At 49.2% G+C, this 21199-nt stretch overlaps 1 protein-coding gene across 1 annotated transcript in view; it reads right to left on the bottom strand.

Annotated features, from left to right (window-relative positions):
- GALNT18 (polypeptide N-acetylgalactosaminyltransferase 18) overlaps positions 1 to 21199 on the bottom strand; it is a 359927-nt gene that overhangs the window by 151810 nt on the left and 186918 nt on the right. The window contains exons 2-3 of the mRNA XM_053561579.1: positions 19291 to 19483; positions 6568 to 6734 (exon numbers count right to left, since the gene is read on the bottom strand). Coding sequence (XP_053417554.1) covers positions 6568 to 6734; positions 19291 to 19483 — 360 coding nt within the window. The remainder of the gene's footprint in view (positions 1 to 6567; positions 6735 to 19290; positions 19484 to 21199) is intronic.

Below are 21199 nucleotides of genomic sequence, written 5' to 3'. Positions count from 1 at the left end.
TGGATATTACCATTGCTTCCATGTGCTTTTAATCACAAAATCCAGATTAATTTTGAAATTTCAAATGGAATAAAGAAAGGTGCATGATGTTTGTGTTTGCCAAATGAGGACACGAGTTCAAAAAGGAAACGGAAACACCAAGTACAGCAAAGAAAATGGTGGGTTTTTTCTTCCCAGAAGTGGAGGTGGCTGAATTGTGGTGGGCGTGGCTCTAGTAAGGAAACCTGAAAGGGCTTGTGTCCCCTGGAAACCTGCTCTGTGTTAGGTATGGGAATACCTATGTCACATGAATGAGCTCCCAAGAGACTTGGGCCGGTGCTCAATCCAAAGTACACGGCCATCAAAAATCTGCTGGAGAACTGAAGAAGTGAAGGAACGAATGAATAAATTAACAAGTAAATGAATGCCAAGAATCAAAGGCAGAGCTGACTCTATTGGCTGAAAATCCTGGTGCTTCCCTCTCTCTTGAAGTCTGTAGAGGCGGAATCAGTCAGTCCCAGCTAAAGACATTGGCCCGCTGGGATTCTCTGAAAAGCTTGGTAATTAAAACCAGGAGGCTCAGAGCTGTGTTCCCACCATTTTCCCGAGATAACCAGGAGGAGAAGTTGGGAGGGGACACATGGGCTCCAAGCTGCAGAGCACACGGGGCCTGGCAGCTATACCAGGAATGCGTGAGAGGGTGTGGAACATGGAAGGGGAGGTTTAGGGTTGCTCGTCTGACTCCAAGGCTAGGAGGCAAGTTCAGGCCGGGTTAGGGTGACAGCAAGAGAAACTCCCCTTCTGCCCTGCACTCCACCCCACATTCATGACGGCTCCCTGGGACACAGCAGGGCAGTTCCATAGGCCCCACCTCCGGGAGAAACACTCCACCCAGCAGTGCCTGCCACTGCCCGCGGGTACCCGGGGGACCTGAGGAGGAGGCAGTAGTCCCAGCCCCCTCAGCTGCAGCACAGATGGGGGACAACAGTGAGAACAGTGCTCCAGAGAATCAGACGGCTGAGGGAGACTCGTTAACATGCACGTTCCTGGCCTCGCTCAGACTCAAAATGCATGTGTTCTGCCACTGAATCGATATTTATTGAACATCTACAAGTATCAGGCACTATTCTAGGTGCTGAAAATACAGCAGAGGACAAGACAAACGCCTCTGTCTTTATGGAACTTACACACTGGTAGAGGGAAAGATATAAATAACTCAGGGAGAGTAAACAAGCGTGTTCAGTCTGTCAGATGGCCGGAGGACATACGCACGAAAAGAAGGGCCGGTGAGGAGTGACAGGGAGGAGAGCTGCCACTTAAGTGGGGCGGTTCAATGACAGCCCTAGTGAGAAGTAGCATTTGAGGGGAGGCTTAAAGAGGCAAAAGAGAGAGTTGTGCAGGTGTGGGTGGGCGGCAGGTAAGAGCACTCAAGCAGAAGGAAGCAGCAAGGGCTAAGGTCCTGACCGAGGAGTGTGCCAGCTACGAACCTCCATACTTTGAATCAAGCTCAAACATGAAAGTTTGAGAAGGCGGCAGTAGAGTTAGCATGGTGCCTAGGAGCCAGCCCCCAGAAAAGTGGAGCTTGCTTAGGAAGTCACTAAGGAGGCAGAGGACAGGGACAGGGACTCTAGCACGAGGACCACATGCAGAGCCTTCAGCCCCTGGCCTCCGAGAAAATGCTAGTCATCTAGAGAGGACTGACCACCTCTTCCCTGTGTGTGAGCAAGCACAGGCCTGACTCCAGAGCTCAGATGTGGCTGAGGAGGGTCTGAGGGGAGACGAGGCACCAGCAGCCACAGCAGAATCTGTGACAGATGCCAGGAAAGGAAGGCTTAGTAAGGAAGACGCTGAGACAGCTCTGCACTCTGGTAATTTAGAGTCTTAAACACCAACATCTCTTCCATCGTGTGTTATCTCATTCGAGCCTCCTCACAATCCCTGAGGTAGGAATTATACATCTCAATTTTGTAGATAAGGAAAATAGGGTTCGCGGAGGTTAAGAACACACAGCTAGCAGGAAGCTAGAAAGAGCTAGAATGAAAAAAACTGGCCGATTGCCCAATTCTGCACTCTTCCCACCAGAACACACTGCTTTTTAACAGTGGCTTCATGGCAGCCGTTGTTGTTATCATTACGGTTGCTGGTGTTACTTTTATCACTGTCCTTTTAGCTCATGCTCAGGGCACCCTGAGCACGCTGCTCCTATTACTTCGCATTTTCCATGGTGACTCTGTGAGCCCTCTGTCCCCACGGCACGTAAGAAAACCAACGCCTGAGCACCTGGTGGGCAGGAAGTGGCAAAACTGAGACCGGAAACCAAGTCCTATGACCTTTCTTCCCTATTTTGGATTTATTCACAGACCTCTGTGATGATAGAGACTAGAGTGGATCCATCATGGTCTTCTGGGCCTTGGCCTAGGCTAGGGACTCCAGAAGCGTCTGTTGAATGGAGCTAACTTGGAATGCGTGAAAGCCCAAGAGAAGTAGCCCCCCAAATGCCACCTGCATGGGGTCTGGCCACTGCCGCTTTCCTCCCAGTGGGTCTGAGCCCGGCAGAGGGACTTTCAGCTGTGTCCTAAGGCCGGTGGCAAGCACTTCCTCTAGGAGCGCTCCCCTCTCCAGAATTCAGCTCAGGCTGGTCTCAGGGAGCCCCGTTTCACGCAGGGCTCCTCTAGGCAGCGACAGATCCCTTCCCACCATGTTTGCATACCCACCTGCCACAGGCTGCTGGGACTGAGCCCGTGGCTGTGCTGGCCGTCACGGCACTCTCACTGCCTCTTCTAGCCCTCTGAGTGGGAGAAAGATGAGCCCTTTCTGCCCAGAGATAATCTTGCTTCTGTGCTCATCTTCTTCTTCCTCCTCAGAGGCCCAGCTACCCACCTTGGCCTACATGAAATCACTAGATTAAATACCATTAAATACCCAGAGGTAAGGCCTTGGCCCAATTTCTTAAAAGTTCTCCAAGTGATTCTCATATGCACTCAGGGTCTCCAAAATAGCCTTAATAAAAAAAAAAAGGAGAGAAATAGAATAAAATATAATATAATAGAACTGATAGCATGGGATGAAATATAACAACAAATAGCAGAGTGCTTTGCACACTGCTTGGGTATTTCTTTTTTAAAGTTCTTTTTCCATCGCGCGTGTGTGTGTAATGGTTGTGAGTGGTTGTGTCATCCTGGGTCATAATGTAAATGTATTCCTTGCTGCAGATTATGGTAATTTTTTATTTTTATTTTTGGAAGACATTGCTCCAGTTCCTGCCTGAGCTTGTGATTCTCTTCCACAGTCAAAATCCCTGACATAAAAATCTCCCCTCTCTCCCGGCTCTTCATCTTTATCTGGCTTCATCACTTATCCTCAACATTCCACTAAAGCTTCTCCCTGAGGTTTCTATGATTCCTATCTTCCAAATGCAGAGGCTCCTTCTCAGACTCCTGTCCTTCCACCTGTCTGTGGGGTCATGACAGTAGACACCTCTATTCCTGGAATCCTCTTGATCCATGGGGACTGATGTCTTCAGATTCTCCTGACCGTTCTTCCTCTGCCTCTCCCCCTCTGCCTTCTGACTCCTACATATTTTACACTCAGTATTCTCTTAAGCTTCTCTTTTTTGTCCTCCCTTCTCCTCTTTGAAGTCCTTCTTTCTTAGTCAATGGCTTGAATAACTCCAGGCACAAGACTCCAAACCCCTGTGCGCACGTTTTGTGTCATGCAGTTGGTTGGCTGTGTGCCGGGCTCCTGGAAGGGGGTGCTGGGAGGTAATACTGCGCAAGGTCCATTCTCAGGCACACAGGTCATAGCTGTGGGCAGGGGAAGCAGGCAAGGTGGGTTATCATCCCCATTTCACAGAGGGAGAAATAGATCCCAAGGGGGTGGGGGACTTTTCCATGGTCATATCCACAGCAGTCTTCAGGCTTCAGTCAAAGTTCTTTCCCTTCACACCACACCCTGGAAACTTGACATGTACAGAAAGGAAGCTACATATTACTCATTAAACTAAAGATTCCCTACCAGAGCGTGAATCATTAAGAATGCCTTTTAAAGCAGTGATGTCTAGACTCTACTTTGAACTTACTAAATTAGAACCTTCTGGGAGAGCTTTTTGGTTTTGTTTTGTTTTTGTATCAACTCAATGTGTTGAAGAAAATATATTCACAAAAACATATATGAAGCTCCCATGCACCCTTCATCCAGCCTCCCACAGTGGTAACATATTACACAACCAGAGCACAGTGTGAAAAGCAGGCCACTGGCGTTGCTGCAAGCCACAGAGCTTGCTCTGCTCTCTCTGGAGACAGGCAGTCGCCTGCACGTGCATGGAGAGCTTGTGTACATCCCACCGCCACCGTGACCGAGATTCTTGACCATACCATCATTGCAACCCCCTAGAGCAGTGTTTTTCAACCTTTTTTATCTCATGGCACACTTGAACCTATAGTTAAGCTTCCACAGCATACTTAAATTATGTTGATCAAAACAAAAAGAGTAAAAAAAAGAATATACTTACTATACTTTGAACTTCTTTCAAAAATAATTTAATTAATGATCTTTATCTTCTCAGCACACCTAAGATCCTCTCACACACACACCAGCTGAAAATCACTGCCCTAGACCTTTGGCTTCAAAAGCTCCCCCAGGGAATTCTCATCGGCATCCCGGACAAAGGACTCCTGCACCAAGGTGCTGCTCTTCCTGCCGCCTCTTCCAGGAGAACACACCACCCTCCTCTGAGTCATCACTTGCCCGCCCTCTTTTGGCACCTGCCCATGGCCTCTCAGTCCAGAGGTCCAGTGGGTGCTCTTTTCCTGGCATCTCACAGGCCTACTTCTTGCCCTCAGTGCCCACACCCACATGCCAGCACTCCAGATCCCTAACTTCTCATCTGTTCTGGGCTGCTGCAATAGCCTCATCCATTTCCCTTCTTCAAGATGCCCCCTCTCCCCAGCCAGTATCATAAAGTACAGCCAAGCTCTCCACTGCCCAGCTCTGTCCCCATCATTCCCCTTTAACCAAAAGCTTTCCATGCTCACTGTCACTTACAAACTAAAGTCCAAACTCTTTAATGATATGAAATCCTCTCTATCTGACTCACTTTCTTTATCTAAATTTCTCAAACTCACTATCAGATTTTCTTGTATGGCTTAGAGACAAAACGTCATCCTTAAGACATGGGGAGGGTGTCACCACCAGGAGGAAATGAAAGTCTCCAAGATGGCCTGAGGATGTGCAGCTGGATGGGCCCAGGAATGGCTCTTGCTTGGGGACATACTTATCTTTGAAGGACGGTTCCCCCTCCCATGCATCCTTACACTATAAGCAGCAAGGGGGTCAGCCGAGTGGAATGGGGGCAGGCTGGGCAGGCTGTCTGGTGTCCAGCTGGGTGGGAGCAGGCAGCCATCAGAGGTGGGTGCTGGGTCCCCTCCTGCCTCCCTCCTATAAACACTGTGGCCTGTTTGCCGCCATGCCTGACGCTATTTCCTTCCTTCCTGGAACAACAAGAGCCGAGCGAGCTGACCACCACCCTGTAGGGACCTCTGAATCCCCACCGCAGCACTGCTCTGCACTGCTTACTACATGATGACAGAATGAAAATGAAAATTTGCTTTTTGAGATTAAATACATTCCATTATCTGATATGGTTCAGCTTTAATTGATAACAAATCGCAAATTGCCATCTGAACTTCTCATTACAGCAACCGATTCACTGGGAAATTTACTACCAGACACCAGAGAAGGCTCAAAAGATAACACAAGCTCAGTGGCTCTGGGATACAGAGATCCAGCAGGCTACTTTGAAATCACACATCAGCAGAGGCATTCATATACATGGTCCTATCAAGAACACTGGTTTTCTGACTGTCTCAAAACATGGTCTTCAACTTTAGAGAATATTGTGGGCATGGTGCTTGGGGGTGGGGAGAATCAGAGGCCAAGGAAGGTGCACGGGGAGAGAGGTAGTTTTTAGTAATTGGACAAGGGGACTCAGTCAGGTAACGGCTTTAACCAGGTGTGTGCAGGCCACCCAGAGCCTTGCTGGGGACAGATGGAGCAGGGAGCTGGGGAACCAGCAGAAGCTAGACGTGCAACTGCTCTGTTGCCATTGTTGGGTTACCCATCCACTACCATCCCTACTGTCAACACCTCTTCATGCTCCACCACCAGCTGAGCCACCAGCCCCTCCCCACCATCCCCAACACTGCTAAGACAACCCCATGCACAATCTTCCAGGCAGAGGCCAAGGACCGCCACCTAGTGACATGATACTTCACAGAAAGGAGTCACTGGAAATGTTCACTGCGTTCATGGAGAAGGTGGAAGTCAAGGCCTTCCACTTATCATATTGCACGGGAATGTAGGAGGAGAGAGGGGCCAGCCAGTGCGGAGGAGCCTAAGGACCAGGCCCCTCTGTGGTGCAGAGAGGGTACATGCACGGTAGTAAACTTTCCAAAGCAGTGGCCACTGTGAATTTCTCATCTCTGAGGTGACAGCCCTGGGAAAGGGAAGCTACAGAGAGCCTGGAGAAAATAAGAACTCTGTGCACACGGGTAGCAGCGCGGGGGCAGGGCCGGGCCCAGGGACACTCACCGTTACTGCTGTTGTCGTCCACCAGGATGATCTCCTTGAGCAGGTGTGGGGGCGTGCGCTCGATGGCCGAGTGGATGGAGCGCAGCAGCACCGAGAGGGCTTCATTGACGAAGATGAACACGATGCTCACCTCCGGCAGGCTGTCGGGGAACGAGAGGTTGCGGCACCTGGAAGGAGTGGACAAGATCTTAGGTCTATCAGAAGCCCGTCTGGAGTTATCCAGGCACAGACCCACCCCTTGTCTTGGCTCCACCTTTCACCTGCACTCAGGAGTCTAGATGCCGCCCGAGGCCTCCCCTTTGATCCACTTAAGCTATGCCCTGAGTGTGAGGAAGAAGTCCCACAAACACTGGAGCCAGTCTGCCCCACAGTGACCAATCCAGCTGAACGTGAGCACCCGGAGGGCGTCACTGGAAGAAGCACTCAATGCCGCTAAATCCAGTGGGGTGGAAAATGCAACCTAAGTAAAGTCTTAGCATTTCCAAAATGGCAACCAATGCCCAGGTGAGGCCGGACCTTCGAGGAGTACAGGAGACATTTCTGTCCAGGCTGGAGCTAGTCAGTCTCAACACCAGTGACTATGGGAAAGGGCAAGTCCAACCCCATATCACAGGTGAGGACACCAAAGCACGAAGTGTTTGAGTCCCCATCTATAGATGCACTGTGAGTCTGCTGCCAGGACAAACTGGTCTTCTGACAGCTGCACCAGAGTCCCCTCCTGAAGGAGAAATGACCCTGGAAGAGACAGCCCCTTAGTGGCCTATTTGCTCCTAGCTCCACTGAAACCCTGAAGCCCTTTTGGAGATCTCTTATGTAAAGAACTTGAGGCAAACTCAGAAAGACTGTATGCCATTCCTCATATGAAGAGGAGCTCACAGTGCTGAAAGCAGACCCCACAAGAGACCAGACAATAAGATGTGATTCCCAAGGGCAATCCTTGCTCTGCGAGTGTAGCCTTTGTGGGTAGGAAACCACTGCCGGTGCCCTTCCCTGTTTGAAACTAAATGCTGTTCCAGCAGCACTGAGCTCCCATCTTCACTATGGCTGAATAAAAGGACAGGCCAGGAATTACGGCCCTGTCCCAGGCCTTGGAGAGGAGGCTGCCCACACCTACCATCTACCCCTGCAAGCTCCAAGGGTTCCGAGCTGGTGACCATATGCCTTTGCTCCAAAATGGAAGGTGCAGCAGAGTTAGAACATGCAATCATGAGCATAATAGCACGGGGCTTCTCCTTGTCAGTAATTAAAGTGCTGCAGGATGGGAATGGGTCTGCTCTTCCTTAATGAGGAAGGCTGCGGGATAACCAGCACTGAGCAATTTGGAGAAATCACCAAGGGGCCCCAGCCTGCTTAAGAGTGCGAGATTAATAAACTAAAATCACCGTCTCTATGGTTACCAGAAATTTACAGAAACTTCTCCCATTCTATTTCCAGCTCTCCTCTCTCACCAGAGGGGGGTGGCAGAAAGGCTTGAGCCTTTTCCCAAATCCACCTCATACTTGGAATTTTAATAAAACCATCAAGTTCACAGATTGGTGTAGAATTCATTCATTCTTGAATTTAGTGGAATAAATACTTACTGAGCTGCTTCCATCAGCCAGGTACTATTGTAGGCAATGAGGGCAGAGCAGGAAGCCAACAAAGTTCCTGTCCTCATGGAGTTTATGGTGTGACTTTCATACATGTGCTAAGATGAAAAGCAGCTCAGCGTAAGAGGACAGCATGATGGCAGCTGTTCTGGAAGGGGTGGTCAGGAAGGCACACAACAGTGAGTCACCCCCATGTCCTGGAGGGCTGAGGGGACAGTGCTGTGGCCCGAGAGAGGAAACCAGCTTATTTAACCGCAGTGAAATGACGGAGCTAGAAAAGGAGTGGGGGAAATTTTAATAAGGGAGAACAACTGGAATAACTTCTTAAGCTCATCAGATCCCTTTTTTTTGCTGCTATGAATACAATTTTTGTGACACCAATGAAAATATTTATGGTTGACAGTCAAATAATTATTCTAGCTGGTACCAGCATCTGGGCACAGAAACCTATAGACTAATATTAACACACATTCACCCACACACGGCTTGCTAACTGCATTTAAAAAGCAATATTGGGCGGTAAGGCGCCAGCCCCATATACCGAGGGTGGCGGGTTCAAACCCGGCCCCGATCAAACTGCAACCAAAAGATAGCCGGGCGTTGTGGCGGGCGCCCGTAGTCCCAGCTACTCAGGAGGCTGAGGCAAGAGAATCGCTTAAGCCCAGGAGTTGGAGGTTGCTGTGAGCTGTGTGAGGCCACAGCACTCTACTGAGGACCATAAAGTGAGACTCTGTCTCTACAAAAACAAAAAAAAAAAAAAAAAAGCAATATCACACGTGCTCAAACAAATAAGCACATGGTCTTTATTCTCCTCTCACGTAAGTATAATGGGCAGCTTCCCAAAAGGTCAACATATAGGTACAAGTTCACTGTCCTCCCCTCTAAACACCAGCAATAAAGACTGCTTCCCGGTGTCTCTCTACACTTTCCCAGTGATCTCCTCTGACCTCTCAGGGCCTCCCTATCCAGGTCTCCATGTTGTTCCCACACGTATTTGTCTTCCCATCTTAATTCTGGTTGTAACTACCCAGTCTCTCCCCCTTTTGAGGAGGCCAATTTTAATCTCCCCCAGTAACGGCCATGATGGTTTGTGGCACCAGTCTCCATAAGCTGGTCTCCTGATGATGATCTTTCTCCAAGCAGAATCAAAACGTCATATTTGTTTTATAACCCTGGTGATGATGATTTTCACATGAAAGACTTGTGAACATGAAGTTTTCATAGGGAAACTCTTTTGAACATAACTGAACACCCACTATGCAGCATCACATTCACACTTGTTTATTGCCTGTCTCCCTCCAGGATAATGCAGCTCCCCGAGAGCACGGGCTTTGTCTCGGGAGTGTGCTGTCTCCCAACCTCACGCCACGGTCTGGCACATAGTAGGTGCTCAGGGAATGGTTTTGGAACAACATAAAGGTAACAGGTCTGCTTATGTGACCTACGACCTGTATCTTACGCACATGCCCCGATACTAGAATGTTCCTTTTTCTTATGAACCTCTTCGCTTTGGAGGAGAGTCAGGTGCTCTCCCAGGGCAGCCTCGTGCTCTCCTGCCCTCCCTTCCCCTGCCTCGATGGCCCCAACCCACAACATTCAGTCTCCAGAATTTGTCAGTTTTCTACCCTGTAATGAAGCGATCCCTCCAGGGCCAGCGTGCTGACTTCCTCACATCATTTTTCTCTTCTCTCCTGGGAGACCCCCAGGGCCCCCGGCAGCTCACCACTGTACCCCTCTGTCTCCATCGCATGCCACCTCCCTTCAGCCTCCTGCTTCCCCACACCTGACCTATAGGAGTCTGGTGAGCAGAGAGGCGTAGGGTGGATGGGATAAAAAAGACGGGGCAGAGGCAGCAGCATAATTCTCAGGGAAGGACGAGAGCACTAAGTGACGGCCCAGCTCTGCTCTCCACACTGCACGAACATGGACAAGCACGTCACCTCTCTACTCTGTGTTTCAGTCACAGAAAGAGGGCCTGGGAAGAAATCATCCCTTAGAATTCTTCCCTTCCGAGATTGAGGATCTTTTATCTCACGAGGTAAGCAGAAGACATCTTATTACAAACTCCCTCCCTTCCCATCAGCACCTTGTTACCATCAAACGCCACAAGATACATCCCCTTACTGTCGTGACTAGACGGGGTGACCAACTTGTTCTGCTTTCCCAGGACCTCCCCAGTGTCAGCACTAAATGTCCTAAAAAACCAGGCAGGTGCCCCACCCCCCACCCAGACCACAGGTCCTGAGGGCAGAGCCTGGCCCTTGTCACAGCTGCCCCCTAACATGTACACACCACCCCAACACCCAGTCATGGCTCCTGTCTTCATCTCAACACTGAAGCAGAGCTCACGTTGTTGAGGGAAAAAGGCAAGAAGAGGGAGAAGGGAGCATGCCAGGCCCATGTGGGCTACTTCCTGCCATCATCACTCCAGGGTACTGCAGCCTGGGTGCTCCAAAGGGAGCACTCCTCCAAGAGCTGCCCTGGGAGAGCACCGCCCTGCTTCTGAGTCCAGCCACCTGCCTGGCTGTCAGCCCAGCTCTGGACTCTGCCTCTCTTGTTCACACTACTAAGATGCCCTCCCCTAGGACCTGGATCCTCAGGCCTGGGGCCTCCCACACACTCTGCTCTACCCTGCCACAGCCAAGACCTGGCCTGATCTCGCAGATGCTCTCACCTGCCTCTGCACACTCACTCACCTCTGCAGAGAAAGGCCACATCACTCCCTCTGGGAACCACACTGGCGTGACCAGCCCTCCCATATATCCTCAAATACATATAAATTCTTGCTCATTTTGAGAACAGGCACCTTCTCTTGTAAAATTAAGCCATACACAGCTCCCTTTTTACTTCTATTCTTGTTCAAAGTCAAGTCATTTTCCACTTGAGAGGGAGTGACGTGGTAGGCTAATAAGCCAGAATTGATAGTTACAACACTTTATCAATCTCTGCACACACAAGGAGATGTGGGGACAGGGAGCAGCAATGCAGGGAACCTCCCTGCAGAGATCCCCCAAGATGGGTTTGAGCTATTTATGAGGCAAATTTATACCAGAAGCTCCAGTGCCTTTACCTGGGAGTGGAGGGGAGGCAGTACAGGACCAAGTGAGGAGCAGCCGCTCCTGCCACCAGAAAACTGTCCTCCCAGGGCAGCCAGCAGACTTCATCTGCTGCCACTGACACCTCATCTTAGACGGCAGAGCCTCTTCTACCTCCCCACCCCCCTTGCAAATGTGCAAGGTCCTAGCCCATCAGAGCAGATTATTCATGGAGACTGCTTGGCCTGGGGGGTGGGGAGAGGGGGCAGACCTCTTCTAGAATGAAGATCAAAGGAACATATGAACAGGTCTGCCTGCCAAGACACATTGGGAGCACGGCCCCAACCCTGCCAGCTTTCTGGAAGTGGAGAGGAGGGATCCATCCAGACAAAATGGGTAAAGTGACACTCCCAGGTGAGCACTTCTCTGAGAGTGTCATCTTGGCCCTGCTTTCTTCCTAGGCTTTCCCCAGAGCAGCCCTCCCCTCCCAGGTAAGTATATCAGTGCACAGGGTTCAGGTGTACCACTAACCACCTAGGACACAAACCCAGGGAGATGGATGGTCTGGCCCCAGGAGCAGCACTGCCTTCTTGGCCCTCACGGCCACCATGTCCTCCCTCCAGCCTCTGCCCTCCTATCTGCACCCACAGGACTGGCTTGGTGCTCCTCCAGCCTCTCTCGGCTACACACCTAGCTTCTTCCAGACATTTCCAGATGGGATAGATTCCCAAGGCCTCCAGCTCCAGGTCTGCTGGACCTAATGAAACTTGGAGATGAGGGCCCTGTGGAGATTCCCACTAACCATGAGAGCAGTTGAGCTTTTTCTCCCTTGGGTGGTGTCTGTATCTCCCAGCTGCAGGATGCTGGCTGCCCCCTCTGCCTGTGGACTCCATGCAGAACACTTGGGAATAATAATACTAAAAGTTTCCACTTACTGAGTGTTTGCAATATGCCATGAACCATGCTGACAGATGTACAGATATTTTTATTATTTTCTCCATTTTATTCCTTCCCACAATCCTATACAGTCACTATAATTACCCCTATTTTACAGACAAGGGAAATGGAGTTACAATGGTTACCTTCCAGGGTTTAACCCTAAGCTCCTTTGACTCCAAAGCCTGTCACAGCCCAGGTAAGCGATGGACCCACCTTCCTCTCCATGCACACCCAGGGGTGCGCCTGGGGGGAGGAGCCAAATGGAGGAGCACCTGAAGTCTAAAATCGTCATCCTGTGACAGCAGCACCCAGGCTGGCACTTTTGAGATACACAATCCTGGAGACTCCCTGTATCAAGGTTGCTGTGCCTTCTGCCATGTGCCATCTCCTTTTGGCCATAACTAATGGAACCAAAGACTAATTCCTGAGCCTCAAATAGCTATCAACGGGCTGGCTGTCAGCCTGGGAGTCAGCCTGGCTCAGAAGCTCTGTCACTGGATATCCCAGCATTGAAGCATGACCCGCAGCTCCATCAACCCTCTATCGTGAGGAGCTGGACGTGGGGGATCCTTAGCAGGTGGTAGGCAGAAGTCGAGGGCAGCAGAAATGATAAGTGGGGACCACCTGTGACTAAAATGTAGACGTGAACATGAGCCACCATTAGAAATGGCAGGAGGAGAGGAAGGATGCAGGCCGGGCCTGAACTAAGTGCCCTGAGCCACACTGCCCTTCTCTGGAGCCGTGTGACTGAGGGCCTGTGTCAGTCTACGAAGAGTCCCGGACACCTGTGATCACCTGTGTAGGTTTGAATCCTTACTCCCTGGGAGCACATACATATTCCAGTAGAGAAAGAAGCCCTTCGCTTTCTGGGCTAGAGTCCGATCCTCTTGGAGACTGTCACAGACTCCACTGGTTTTCTTTCCCACCACTGATGTGCCACTGTAATGCATTTTAATATGTGATTATTTAATAGATGTCAGGGTTTCTGCTCGTCTATAAGTTGCACAATATCAGGGCCATCCTGCTTTGCTCACCAGGTATCCTAGTGCCTAGCACGTTGTCCAGCCCAGAGCAAAAACTCAAAAGGCACCTGGTGACTGGATGAATGAACACATGAATACTAGAAACACTAGAACTAATAACCAATAGAGTGAATTCAGGCCCACGAGGGCCCTGTGGGTGGGAATTCCACCGTGACTGAACAGGAATGGGATCATTGCGTTGTACACTCACTCCCTGCCTGGCTGAAGCAGTAAGACTGATCTGCTCTCAGGCTGGAGGGTAAAGCAGAGCATAGTGGAGGCAGGGTGTGGATACTAAGTATAGCCAGGGCTCCAGGGGCTCAGCAAGATACCAGATCTGGCCAAGTTGTGGAGGAGACAATGGGCATCTGAGAACCAAGAGATGTTAATAGTCTGCAATACAAGAGAAACAGGCCAGGCCTGATCTAGGAGCAGAACTTGGCATAGGAATCGCTGACAAGTAAACTATTAAGTACGTGAGATCATCAAAAGATCCAGCTTTCATCCAGACAGAAGTTCAACTGACATCATTTCAGGTAAATTTACCAACTTAGAGAAAGGACCTGCTATTTAGGACATAGATTGAAATAGTACAATAGAGAAAAGGGTTATTGACAATGTAAACAACCAACAGGAAACAAGGGGATTATTGGTTCCGGAAACATCATAGAGATGTGGGGAATATGGGATCCCCAGCTGAATGGACAGCTGCCCACAGAACAAAAGTCAGCCAGATCTGATGGAAAAGCTTTATTAAGAACCAGGTGTCTCTGTGTGGTGGGCTTATTGGTGGGCTAGGCCATGGCAATTAGAGCTGAGAAACATGGGGCAGGCAGATCGGCTGAGCAGGGGAAGGGCAGGCCCATAGATCTGCTGGGGAAGGGGAGGGGAGGTCCCAAAGTAGAATGGTACATCTTTGATCTCCCACAAAGCCTGGGTCAGGGCTAGGCTTTGATGTCTAAAACTCTTATGCTGGAGAGAAATCACTGTCTGGGAGCCTCCACCTAACCTGCCCTGGGGTGCCTATCTGGCCTTGCTCTCATCTGTTGCCAGGGCAGTGCCCTGTCCCATGTTCTCCTTGTCCACACAGCAGTCCTTCTGGTAAAGTCATGGTCATGTCTCCCCAAGTCACCTCTTTAACCAAACAGACATTTAAATAACAAAAGTAGAAAGTTAAATAGCAGTTCCTGGTTGTCAGGCAGTGTGTTACACATTCAACCTTTGTATCCCTATAGCTAATTTATAGACAAAGAAACCAAAGCACAAAGACACTGGTAACTTGCTGAAGGTCACCCAGCTTGTAAATGAGGGACCTTGCCCTGGAACTCAGAACACCACATTTTAACTGCTACTATATCAGAAACTTCATCTATTTCACATGTTACCCAGTTTCTCTCCTGGGTTGCCCTCCTCTAAATACTTTCTCTGTATCTTTTAAAATCCAGTTCTGCAGCTGTGATCTGAGTAGCAGAGTAGAACAAAACTATCACCTCCCTCTTTTAAGACATTATACTTCTATTAATACAGCCCAAGATTATTCATGGAGACTTTATTATTCATGATGTCCTTTAAGAACGTCATACTATTGGACCATAATGACCCTAACATTAACAAGAACCAGAGACTTTTCCAGCGTACTTAAAGAGTATTCCCCCCACCAACTGTTTGTACAGTTAGCATTTTCAATAAAATGGCAGAATCAGTGCCAAGTATGTTTATTAGCCCTTTGTCCTGAAGCTGTCTTCACAGAGGACACACTTTCCGTGGACCTCTGGGTCTTCTCCCAGGGCCAAGATCCCAAACTACAAAAACTCACCTGGGCAGGGCAGGACAAGGTGACAAGGTAATATCCTGGGGTCACAAGTCCCTGATAAAAATGCAGGCTCTCCTATATAGCACTTGGACAAGTTTCTCAACCTTGCAAAATTTTGGTATTCTCCTTTATAAAATGGGAATAATAAATAAGTACCTCAGAGAGATGTGTGGATAAAGTTAAATGAGAAAAGGCACGTAAGCATTGATACAGCACCAATCATTAGCCCATGGGCAACATCTCCAGAAGGTCCAACACTCGGGATTCTAGCTGCTTCTCCTGAAGCCACACCCCAACCCAGGAACAGCTACACAATATGTGGGGCCCAGTGCAAGAGGAAAATGTAGTGCCCCTTGTTCAAAAATTATCATTGAGAATTCTATCACAGCCATAGCAATGCATTAAACCAATCACAGAGCCCTTCTAAACACAGAAGTTCCTAGTGCAAATATTGCTGCTGTAATAAAGTATTTTCAACCTGTTGGCTTAAAACAACCCAAATTTATCATCTTATAATGCTGAAAGTCAGAAGTCCAACACGGGTCTCCCTGGGCTAAAATCAAGGTATTTGCAGGACTGTGTTCCTTTCTGGAGGTTCTTGGGCAGAGACTTTTCTCACGCTTTGTTCAGCATCTATAGGTTGCCTCCTTCTCTTGGCCCATGGAGCTCATCTTCAGAGCCATCATTGACTGGTCGAGTCGTTCTCACACTGCCATCTCTCTGGTTCGGACTGCCTCCCTCTTCTACTTTTAAGTGTCCTTGTGCTTACACCAGGCCCACCTAAATAATCCAGGAAAAACTCCTTATTTTAAAGTCATCTGATTACTGACCTTAATTCCCCTCTGCCATGCAACATAACATATTCACAGGTTTGGGGGATTAGTGTGTGGACATCTTGGGGAGGCCACTATTCTGCCTACCTGTGAAGCTGTAGATCTCTGCAGAGATTTGTTCAAAGATCTCAGATGTTTGTTTAAAGTCTGGACTTTCAAAATAATCTTGCTCACCCAGACCCCATGTCCATCCAGTTCATATAGGTAAACCAGTAGCCACACCCACAATGGTGGCAGCAAACACAGTCACCTTGGCTGGTCCCTAACCTGCTCCCCAGGAGACCAGCACCCCTGGTTCTGGGCTGTCTCCTGTCTTTGCTGCAGTCCTGTGCTGCTCCTTCCCACTTGGAGGTTCACACAGGACCTCTCCAGTGCCTGACCCTCCTTCATGGACTGTGAGGAGATTCTAGGGCTGCAGCAAGTATTCTAATCACCTTTACCAACGCTCAAGCCCCAGCCACAGGCTCTAACCCACCTGTTACTCCACCCTAACCCTTAGGAGGGAAGGACATGGACTTCAGGGGACACTGGAGAGGAAGGCAAGATCATTATGACAAGGCTCAGGGGACTCTGAAGGTTCAGAAGGTTTCTGGAAGGACTCAAGGAATTACCATAAAGAAAGTGACAAACACGTGTCTGAAAACATGGCTCATGCTATACAAATGTTTGCCAGTGAGATCTGAAATAGGATGAGAGTGAAGTTATTGAAAAGATGTTTCCAAAATGAATCAAACAGAATGAGCCAAGCAATGGCCTTATTACCAGGCAGGAATGTTTTTATGGAAATTAACAGACACAAGAGACATTGTTTCACTGAAGCACATACTTGTTGTGAGTGGTCCACCAAAAAAAACTCCCCAATCTTGCATTTGGCACATGAGCTGATGTAGAACTAGACAGAGCCTTCCAAGTCCATGTGCAAAGAGAAATCACGTGATGATAAACCTGCACGCATGGAGATCTTGCTGAGAAATGGGAAGGCTCAGCTCTGCCTTGTACCAGAGATTCAGTTTTTCTGCCTAAAAAAAGGGGCTAACAGAAGCTGCCTGGCACCCCCAGGGAGGCAAGGAAGCCCTACAAACTGTAAAGCTCTGTACAAAGAGGTCTTCCCATTAGGATGATTTCCCCTCTCCAGCAGCTCAGGAGGAAACTGCAGAATTCTGTCCAGCGAGACTCCTTCAGAGTCCCTCATTCTCTAAGGCAAATCCTACCGGAAGTGACAGCAGGGAGGTTGCCTCTCTCAGTGACAGATGAAGGGACTCCAACATTGTTGTGCACAGTCAAAATAAACAGTGGTAGGCCAACGTCAAAGGCAGGATTTGGCATTTGGAGACATGGTTCAAGGCTCAGCTCAGCTATTTGTCAGATTGTGAGACCTCAGACAAAAAGCTCTCTCTGCTCCTCACTTCTCTCAACTAGAAATGGGGAGAGATTCTGTTGACCCCCTTCCGGCACTGCAGTGTCCACATGGGGAGGGTACTGTCAATGAGCCCTGTGTAAACGCTGGTTACTGTTATAACCAGGAGGCAGTCTGTAAGATGTGCCTTTCCTTGGCTTCCTTTTCATTTTCCCCTTAATTTTGAGCATACATGTATTGAGCTGGGCCTGTGTTTTGTGCCAGATTGGCTGCTAAGTCCACAGCTCCTCTGCTGGCCAAGGTCACTGCCAAGGTCACATCCTAGGTCCCTGAAAGCCAGCTCCTCCTGAGAGCCCCTTCTGTAGAGCCCCTACCACCTGCTCACATCAGACCTCCAGGAGTGGTCTCTGCAGCACTTCCTGCAAGCTTAGTTGAAGCCATCTTCAGGATATTTCCAAAATCTAACCCCATCCCAGCACCTCTTCTGCTCCCCTGGTGTCCAAGCCACTATTGCCTCTCAGCTGGATAGGCAAGGTCTCCTAACTGGTCTCCTTGCTCTCAGCCTTGCCTCTTAACTATTCTCAGCACCAGTCAGAGGGACCTTTGCAAGTGACAATCAGAGCATATTACTAATCTGCTCAAGCCCTCCATGATCCCATCTCACAGAGTAAAAACCACACACCTTACAACAGCCTACGAAGACCTTCTGTGACTCTTAACCATGGCCATAGGAATCCCCCAGGAGCTCAAACCCACACTGACGCTGAGTGCCACCCCTGCAAATGCTTATCTAATTGGTCTGGGATGTGGCCCTGACATGGGGATTTTTTAAGCTCCCCTACTGAGTGGAATGTGCAGCCAGTGTTGAGAACCACTGTCCTGCTTGATGACTTCCTGCTGCCCCTCTGACCGCATCACCAACCACTGCCCTCTGTGCTCCGTGTTCCAGCCACACAGGCCTCCTTCACCCTCAAATGTGCCAAGCACACGTCTACCTCAGGGCCTTTGCACTTGCCGGTCCCTCTGGGAAGTTCCACCCCAAAAATCCCCATGGGTTACTTCCTTTTCCCCTTTAGGTCCTTTGCTCAAATGTCACCTTCTTTGTGTGGCCTTCTCTGACCACCTATAAAAACTTGCTACTCCCCACTCCTAACCCAGGAGGTCTGCCTCCTTCTCCCTCCTTCTCCCACTCAATATCTCTCCATAGAACTTCCCACCATCTAACACACTATGCAGGGATTCCTGTTTTTTCCTCTGCTCTCTCCCTGTACCTAGACTGTGCTGTTACCACCGAAGTGCTTAATAAATAACCTTTAAATGGATATATATTTCTCTCTCTCTCTGCAGATCCTTAGCTCTTTCATCCCAGTAGCCCAGTCAGATTCTCCCTGGGCCAGAAACAACTCTACTCAATTACAGAGCATACAGCAGGTGCTCAGTAATGGTCTATGGAGCTGAACTGAACCTCCTGCTGAAAGCACATAGTTTCCGAACCCAGCAACAAAGTCTTTCCAAAAGACTACAAACATAAGCTCATTATGGTTTGCAGCTTTAAGATAATTTTAAAAATAAGGAGAAAGAGGAGAAAAGAAGGTGTGGGGGGAGCTGCAAAAGTTAATGAGATTTTTTTTCAGCTGTGGTACGTGCCCACATTTCTAATAATTAGGAGCAATAAAAATTCTTACTGAACCTTAAAGGAACATCCTTCTGTAACAAAGAAGCCGAGACAGGCTTCTCCATCAGATGTAATGACTTGTTAGCCATGCAAGATGGATGTACTTTAAAAACTCATTTAACAGAAAAAAAAAATCCTTCATAAGAATGCAACTAATTGGGTTAAAGTGGCATATTAAAGGGAATGCCAGATGATTCTGGTGCCCTTAAGGAGTAAATTAGGTTACTAATCCTCAAAATCTCTAATGAAGAAAGCCATCCCCCTACTCAGCAGATGGAGAAACTGAGGCTGAGGGAAGAGGAGAGTGACTTGCCTAATGCAGGCTGCGGGGACAGACCCTGGATGAAGCAGGAAACAGATCCAGGAGTCCAGACACCCAGTCCTGGCTCTGTTCCCAGCACTCTGGGGACCCCATCTCCCCATGGGCAGGTGACGAGGGCTGGTCACTGACTCTGCTCACCCACTGGGTCTGAGGTCAGGCAGGGGCCGGTCGAGGGGCAGGCGGTCACTGAGGTAGGCGTTGTAGCCGTAGTACTGGAACTGCTTCAGAGCCACACGCCGGCCTTCGGGGCTGAGCTCCTGGCCCCAGTGTGCAAACAGAGAGGAGTCTGTGAAGGGCTCAGCCTCTGCCTCCTCAGGCCTGGGAGGAGCCTCTGGAGAAAGAAGGAACAGAAGACAGTGGGTCAGAGTGGACCCCTGTTTATGCTGTGACAACCCTTTTCCCTTTCTTAACAGCAGTCCTGGATCAAACAACCTTAGCCCCTTCTGGGGGAGAAAAGGGGAGACTAGAATTTTCATGTTTCCCAAAGACTCATTCATCCGTGAATCCACCCATTCATCCATCCTCATCCATTAGGTGTAGAGATATAGAAATATAACCCACAGGGTTTGCCAAGGAGCTGATGCTTCCTGGCTTCAAGTCAGAAGCCCTCCTTTTCCCACCTGCCTCCCTGCCAGAGATGTCGGCCCCCCGTCCATGAACTGGCCTTCTGCTTCTTCCTTTCCAGCCTGCACCCCCATCCCCTGTTTATCCTGAGCATGACCACTCAGGCCCCTGACCTAGGGGTCCACCCCTCTACCCAGTCTTGCCTTCCCTCTCCACTGTCTTGTCTTGCCATGAGTTGCCTGAAGGTGACACTGACCTGGCTGTGAGCACCCCTGGCCAGACCGCCTCCTGCTGCTTTCAGACGCTGCCTACCAGAATGGGGAATCAGTGGCACAGGTGACAGCCAAGCCAGCTCAGCCCATCCTGCACTCCAGGCCCTAATCATTGGCACCCTGTTGGACTTTGTGGAGGCAGCCCAACTCCAGTTCAAGGACAGCTCATGGCTTCCCAGGAACTTCCCAAGAAAATACGGGTGCATTACTACTTATAAGAGCAGAGGCTTTGGATTCACACAGTCATGGATTCAAATCACTGCTACACCATGGCAAACATCCGACCTCTTTAGGTCAAAATTTCACCAACTATAATGTGGGAGTAATAATACCACCCAGCCTCCCCAGGTTTTTGAGGATTACATTAAATAATGTGTATAAAGCACTTAAATCAGCATATGTTTTACAACAGGTGCATAATCCGTGGTAATTAAGTTATTATAGTGAAGAAAGGTCATTTAAATCTCATGTGCGGGTTTCATATGCAATCTGAAATAGTCTCATCAAACTGTTCAACATAGCCTTCATGGCATTTTCTTAGTTACTGTACGTAGGCATTTGTATTCTGCATTTAGTAAGTTTCGCCTGTACCCATTCTAAGATGCATCGTAGATGTGGCCCCACCCATTACCCTCCCTCCACCAAAACCTCCCGCCTCCCTTCCCCTTGATTGCACTAATGTACACAGCTATGATTTAACAATAAAAAAATAATAAAATAAATAAATAAATAAATAAATCTCTTTCATGGTGGGGAGGGGTAACAGATAGATCTTGCCAAGGCATGGGTTTAAAGATCAGGACTTTGGAATTACTTTCCTGGGACAGGTAGTCAGGTAAAGAATTCAAGGTAAGAAGTCGGAGAAATTGATGTCAAGCACAGTGGACAGCACCTGCTATGCTCATAAACAGGCAAGGAAGGAAGGGACGCATCCCAGAGCCTGGAATGAGACAGAGCAGGTCAGGATTGGGACAGACAGACGGGGGACGCTGCCAATGTCCCCTCAGCTGCCTCTGTGGACCCAGGGAGTGCACGGCCCACCTAAAGATACGGGCTGGAGACAGGCAAAGGTCTTCAGGGTCTCCAAGACTGGGAACTCAGGGCTATAGACTGCCACCTGTCCTTGGGGCATTTGCCTATGAGCAGATGTGGGAGACAGGAGGGGGCCTGGGAACAAAAGGAGGAGTCTTCCCAGACCCAGGCTCCTCCTA

The sequence above is a fragment of the Nycticebus coucang genome, chromosome 14 (assembly GCF_027406575.1).
Source record: "Nycticebus coucang isolate mNycCou1 chromosome 14, mNycCou1.pri, whole genome shotgun sequence".
Classification (NCBI taxonomy): domain Eukaryota; kingdom Metazoa; phylum Chordata; class Mammalia; order Primates; family Lorisidae; genus Nycticebus; species Nycticebus coucang.
The sequence above is the reverse complement of the archived record's forward strand: the minus strand, read 5'-3'. Positions and strand labels throughout refer to the sequence as shown.